Source organism: Megalobrama amblycephala, linkage group LG19 (genome assembly GCF_018812025.1).
Source record: "Megalobrama amblycephala isolate DHTTF-2021 linkage group LG19, ASM1881202v1, whole genome shotgun sequence".
NCBI classification, from domain to species: Eukaryota; Metazoa; Chordata; class Actinopteri; order Cypriniformes; family Xenocyprididae; genus Megalobrama; species Megalobrama amblycephala.
The window spans coordinates 22,876,136-22,882,734 of record NC_063062.1 but is presented as its reverse complement, the minus strand read 5'-3'; the positions used below and the strand labels follow the sequence as shown (position 1 = coordinate 22,882,734).

The 6,599-nt window shown below is 36.6% G+C and overlaps 1 protein-coding gene across 1 annotated transcript; it reads left to right on the top strand.

Moving 5' to 3' along the window:
• Nucleotides 1-506: 506 nt before the first annotated feature.
• On the top strand, nt 507-5,677 carry LOC125254782 (extracellular calcium-sensing receptor-like). Its single transcript, XM_048169604.1, has 6 exons — nt 507-998; nt 1,370-1,661; nt 2,728-3,549; nt 3,665-3,892; nt 4,052-4,175; nt 4,252-5,677. The coding sequence occupies exons 1-6, from the start codon at nt 778-780 to the stop codon at nt 5,163-5,165; spliced, it is 2,601 nt and encodes an 866-aa protein (XP_048025561.1). The 5' UTR covers nt 507-777; the 3' UTR covers nt 5,166-5,677.
• The last annotated feature ends 922 nt before the right edge of the window (nt 5,678-6,599 follow it).

Here is a 6,599-nt window from a genome sequence, read left to right as displayed (position 1 = left end):
GAGTGTGTGTGAGTGTCTTTTGTATGGTGGCTGATTGGCGTGCTGATGAGGTGCAGGTGTGCATGATCAGTATTCAGGTGAGGAAGTGCGCTGTGATTGGACCATGGTGGAGCCTGGCGTGTCTGTGACGACTGCCCGATTTGAATTTGTATATTTCTGAAATTACATAATTTGGACACAGTCACTTCTGATAACAGATTACTCTAAATTGTAATGTTGACGTGCATTTTCTGTAAAGCTGCTTTGAAATGATATGGTGAAATGTATGGTGAAAAGTGCAATACAAATGAATGTGAACTGGATTGAAAATTATCACCTGCCTGGTCTGTGAGCCTACATACTGGTATCACCACAGTATTTATTTATTTATTTATTTTTGCACAGCAAAAGTCTGCACAGCAAAAAAAAAAAAAAAAAAAAAAAAAAAAAACATGACTGACATCTAGAGGTCATTCTGAGAAAAAAAAAAAAAAAACTTGCAAAAGTAGAAAACATGAATAAGTACATATAATTGATTAAGCCAATAATTTATCTGCTCATCATCTTTAAAAAAAAAAACCTTTAAACAACCTCTCTGAACAGCAATAAACTGTGCATGCAAAAAAAAATGTCCTTTATTCCATCAGGACTGTTGGGAGGGTGACATCCTTTTTTGTTTTTTGTTTTTTGTTTTTTTGAGGGCTTCACCTGCTCTTTTAAAGCAACACCCCATACAACCTTAATCATAAATTAGTTACTAAGAGTGGGTGAGTGGGTCAGAGAGAGAGAGAAGGAGAGATGTGGATGACTCTGTATATTACTCTATACCTGTCATTTAACTGTATATCTGCAGATTCAGTCCTCAGATCAGGTACCTGTCAGCTCCAGGGACGCTTCAAATTAAATGGAATGTACCAGGATGGAGATGTTATACTTGGAGGCCTGTTTCATGTTCACTTTTTCACAGTGTTCCCAGAGCTGAGCTTCAAAACCGAGCCAGAACCACCATACTGTGAAAAGTGAGTTAGGGTCCTAAGTGATTATAAACCTATAAAATATAATAATAATAATAATAATAAATATTAAAAATCTCATTTATCTCGGCTAACTTACTCACATGATGTATTGACAGCCGTAATTCTGCCTTGGCAAAGAATCTATTGAAACCACTGTAAATTTAACCAAGTATGCACAATAGGAGGGCTTCATGAGTGATGCTTGATCTCAAATGTTTTTTTTTTTTGTTTTTTTTTAATGCTTGTATTAATTATTCATTATTATAATTAATTATATTTATTAATTATAATTATAATATAATAATAATAATAGTTATAATAATAATAGTTTAATATCACTTCATGTCATCATTTATCTTGTTTTTTCTTCTTAGATTTAATGTGGAAATCTTCCAGCAGGCACAGACCATGGCTTTTGCAGTGAATGAGATTAATAAAAATCCAAACCTGCTGCCTAATGTAACTCTTGGATATCATCTTTATGACAACTGTGTGAGACTAGAGATGGCATTCCGGGCTGCCATATCCCTGGCTAGTGGGACAGAGGAGTCCTTCTCCAGCCTAAACTGCACTGGCCCCCCTCCTGTGATTGGGATTGTAGGGGATCCAAGTTCAACTCCTTCCATTGCGATTTCCAATGTTCTTGGGCTGTTTCGAGTACCAATAGTAAGATAGGATGAAAAAAGTAAAAATATACTATGTGCACTTTTTTGCACATTTAGGTTACATTAAGTGTTTTTAGTCATATGTCCTCAATTTGTTTTTTTACAGAACCTATTTTGAAAAAATATTCTGGATAAAAAAGAAAATAGAATAATACAAAAGCACTGATCACTATGTTTATCGTACTCTAGAGCTGGGTGGTATATCGATTGTATGATATATCAATATATATTTTAGAAACGATATGGGATAAGGCAATACCAATTATCAATGCATCATCTGAAAAATAGCGGAGGACACAGAGTGAGATGCTGCTGGGATGTGCATAATCCAATTTGTCTTAACTGAGACATCCTTTATATTAATGGCATCAAAATAACTATTAAGATATTTAACGTGTATAATTTAAAGTGAATTGCTCGTTAGACGCTCTGACAGATAGCCTACATGTGCTGTTTAATGTTTTGTTTTCCTCAGTGCACAACTTACATTTCACAAGTATATTTTCCATCTGTAATTATTCTGTAATCATGCAAATATTACCATGACATGTTTTATATTATGGACTTTAAAAATAACTGTTAAGATTTAGTTAACACGTATTGCCCAGTCAGACTCTCTGACAGATAGAAACAAATGCCGTTTAATGCGTTTGAGATGTGATGTTTTCTTGAGTGAAATGTTAGGTGACAAAAATATGTACATTTTTCTGTCAAGAGTGGACGAGCCATGCGAGTTTCCACTAAATTTCTGACTAAAAATATTGCAACATTTTGCTAAAATATTTGTTTTGGTATCTTAAATATGCCATATATAGAATTTTAAACCTACAAGTAGATTGTTATTATCAGTATTGTAATGGGGTAATTAAATGTAGGCTAATATAACTCCTAATCTCAGATGAGTGAATGTGTGTTCCTCTTACCTGTTAACAATTAGTCGGTGGTTTTGATTTGTGCATTTAATTTTTAGTTTAGTGAATTTAAAAATTTTGATTCTGGGCAGGAGGCAATTTTTTTAAATACAGAATTTTTATCTTCTCTCTTCTCTCTCCATTTTTCTTAATTAGGTTAGTCACTATGCCACCTGCTCCTGTTTGAGTGACAGGAAAAAGCACCCCTCTTTCTTCAGAACAATCCCCAGTGATGCCTTCCAGGTGCGGGCTATGGTTCAGATCTTGAGGCATTTTGGATGGACCTGGGTTGGCCTTGTCTACAGTGATGATGATTATGGCATCTACGCTGCTCAGTTATTTCAGCAGGAAATGCAGCTATTTGGATACTGTGTTGCTTTTTCTGAAAAGATTCCAAATGATAACAACCACAGAGACATTCAACGTATAACAAGAGTGATACATGCCTCTACAGCTAGAGTGGTGGTTGTTTTTCCCACCTTTCTGCTTCCATTGATGGAAGAGGTTGTGTTGCAAAACATGACTGGCAAGCAGTGGATTGCAAGTGAAGCTTGGGCCACCTCATCTGTATACCATACTCCACGTTTCCTGCCCTTCCTGGGGGGCACACTGGGCATTGCTATTAGACGTGGAGAGATTGAGGGTTTTCATGACTTTCTGCTACGTCTCCGCCCCAGTAATGATCCAAGAAATAATATAGTGAGGATTTTCTGGGAGAAGATGTTCAGTTGTAGTTTTGGAAATGGGGGAAGAGTAATAGATGGAAAGCAAGTGAAAAAGGTGTGTACAGGACAGGAGGATCTGAGCACCACAAACACACCATACACTGATGTTTCAGAGTTGAGACCAGCTTATAATGTCTATAAGGCAGTTTATGCCCTGGCACATGCACTTCATGACCTGATGCAGTGTGAAGAGGGTAGAGGACCATTCAGTGGGAAAAGATGTGCTGACATAATCAACCTGAAACCCTGGCAGGTAAGAACCACAGATATAGGCCAGATTCTCTTAAGGCATATAAAAACCTGAAGGTGGAATTTCAAATATGTGCTGTTTATTAATTAAACACTTGCTCTGTCTACAAACTGTACAGCTGGTTCACTATCTCCAGAAAGTGAACTTCACCACAGGCTTTGGGGATCAAGTGTCATTTGATAAGAATGGAGATGCTTTGCCTATCTATGATGTGCTAAACTGGCAGCCGAGCTCTGATGGATCAATAAGGACTTACACGGTTGGTGTAGTAAATAAAGGGCCGGCAACAGAGATGGTGCTCACACTTGATGAGGATGCAATATACTGGAACTTTGAGACAAAAAAAGTAATAAGCATTACATGTTAATGTCATCCTTTTTGCATACGTGTAGTCTGAATACTAGTCAACCTATGCTAAAACAAATGAATAAATAAATGGTAAGGATAAGCTCATCATTTAAAAGAGATGACAAACATGGCAAACAGAAGATGATATCTCTTTCAGCACCCAAGGTCAGTGTGCAGTGAGAGCTGCCACCCAGGCACCAGGCAAGCCAGGAGGAAGGGTCTTCCTGTCTGCTGTTTTGACTGCCTGCCCTGCGGAGATGGAGAGATTTCCAATACAACAGGTGAGTAGATTATTGTTGGCTAAATTTGAATATAATTTGAAAGTAATTTATCCTTCAGTCTTTTTCTTATATACAGATGCTATTGAGTGCACTGTGTGTCCAGATGAGTTCTGGTCCAATCCAGATAAGGATCAGTGTGTCCCCAAAGCAGTAGAGTTTCTGTCCTATGAGGAACCTCTGGGCATCTCTCTGACCACTGCTTCTCTGCTTGGCACCTGCATTTGCACTCTTGTGATGGTCGTCTTTGCTCATCACCGTAACACTCCCATAGTACGCGCCAACAATTCAGAGCTCAGCTTTCTGCTGCTGTTGTCATTAAAAATGTGTTTCCTGTGTGTACTGCTGTTCATTGGTCAGCCGCAGTTGTGGACGTGTCAGTTAAGACATGCTGTGTTTGGCATAAGCTTTGTCCTGTGCATCTCCAGCATCCTGGTCAAGACTATGGTGGTAATAGCTGTGTTCAAGTCATCTCGACCAGAGGGCAAAGGAGCAATGAAATGGTTTGGAGCAGCTCAACAAAGATGCACAGTTCTGGTCCTAACAGCCCTCCAGGTTGTGATATGTGCAGTCTGGCTATCAACTGCCTCTCCAACACCACATAAAAACAACCAGTATATCCGCTCAAAAATGGTGTATGAATGTGCTATTGGCTCAGTAGCTGGTTTTTCTATGTTGCTGGGATACATTGGACTGTTGGCAGCAGTAAGCTTCCTTTTAGCTTTCCTGGCGAGAAATCTCCCAGACAATTTTAATGAAGCAAAGTTCATCACTTTCAGTATGTTGATCTTTTGTGCTGTGTGGATTGCGTTTGTTCCAGCATATGTGAGCTCACCAGGGAAATATGCAGTGGCTGTGGAGATATTTGCCATTTTAGCTTCTAGTTTTGGGTTACTGGTATCCATATTTGCTCCAAAGTGCTACATCATTCTTCTACATCCAGAGAGAAACACTAAAAATGCCATCATGGGAAGAGAAACACAAAAGAAGTAGTTTCACATTATTATGATTTAAAATTGTGAATTCAGATTTTCCACTACTTTATCATTTTAGGATTCACCTCTGTAAACAATTAATCAAAAATATTGCAATGCTTGCTGTTTTGTTGTAATTATCATCATCCATCTGTTTGCTTTAAAATAACACTGTTTATCAATTTATTTGTTATACTGACTTTTATATGTTTTGTCTTCTTTGTAGGTTTACCTCCTTTGCATGTTAATTTTTCTAAAATTGTTTGATTAGAAAAGGAAATATAAAATAAGCAGAAAAGACAGTTTGTCAAAGCCACTTGATTATAGATATAAGTCAGAAAGTTTCTCACATGATAATGGGCTAGTTGCATATAGGCACCACGTTGGATTTCCGATCTAGCAAGTGTGTGCATACCCAGGTGAAAAAAAAGTACATTTCTATGATGTAAAGTGTTCTATTTTCGTGCACTAATTTTGTACTTTATATTAAAAATTCTTCTTTAGTACTTCTTAAGATAATCTTAAGAACATCCAAGTGTACTCAACTGTGCTATTTTGAGACACCATGAAATATGAACTTAAATGTGCTTTTAATGTACTATCTCTGTATTTAAAAAAATGTATTTAGATACTACTTATAGTATATTTGAACCCATAGTGTACTATAAGTGGTAACTAAATATATTTTTTAAATACAGAGATGGGGTGAGCCTTAATAATTTTAGCAAGTCTGTTGAAAAATCGTTGAAAAACATCCAATGTAGCTTGAAATTGGCTACTGATTTGTAAACGCCCATTTTGGTTTTGCATGTGCACTTCTCAGTAGTCTAATCAATTCCTCCTCATTCAAGATAAACCACAGATGCATCCTATACAGTAGTATTGTTTGTTGAACCACCTGACTTCTTTGGGTTTCAAACCATGCATCTTTCTTATTGTTTCTGTCCTTTTGTTTGTTTGTTTTTGTGCTTGCTATTTGCATTTGATTTACTGAATCTAATAAGATACATTTATTTAAAAAAGTTAAAGTGTTTGAATAAACCATCCATTTTCTAAATTCTTAAAAAGTGCATGCATCTTGCTTTAGTAATATTTATTAGGGATGTGCACAAATAGTAGAATATTCGACCTGTAATTAATATTCGAAAAATAAAAATACTATTCAAATTTTACTATGTTGCTTTCCTGGCCGTAAATGCAGTTGTTGCACACACAGAAGAGGCGAGGACTTCTGGTGGCACATTATATTGTTTCATTGCTGTAAACACACTGTAAACACACATAAACAGAGATAATAATTAGTTACTGTGTAACAGTGACTGCCAGAGTGGCTTCTTCATATATAAAAATAATATATGAAGCTTTCTTTCAATAAACTCACTTTGCACAATCTTATGGCAATACATAAAAAGAAAATGAGAATACACTGCTGTATACTGTCTGTAATACACTT

What these genes read in the sequence shown, in the direction of transcription:
- LOC125254782 (XM_048169604.1), top strand. Translation starts at nt 778, where the DNA reads ATGTGGATGACTCTGTATATTACTCTATACCTGTCATTTAACTGTATA. An exon ending in GAACCACCATACTGTGAAAA is followed by an intron (nt 999 to 1,369) that starts GTGAGTTAGGGT and finishes TTTTCTTCTTAG; the next exon opens with ATTTAATGTGGAAATCTTCC. An exon ending in TCAACCTGAAACCCTGGCAG is followed by an intron (nt 3,550 to 3,664) that starts GTAAGAACCACA and finishes CAAACTGTACAG; the next exon opens with CTGGTTCACTATCTCCAGAA.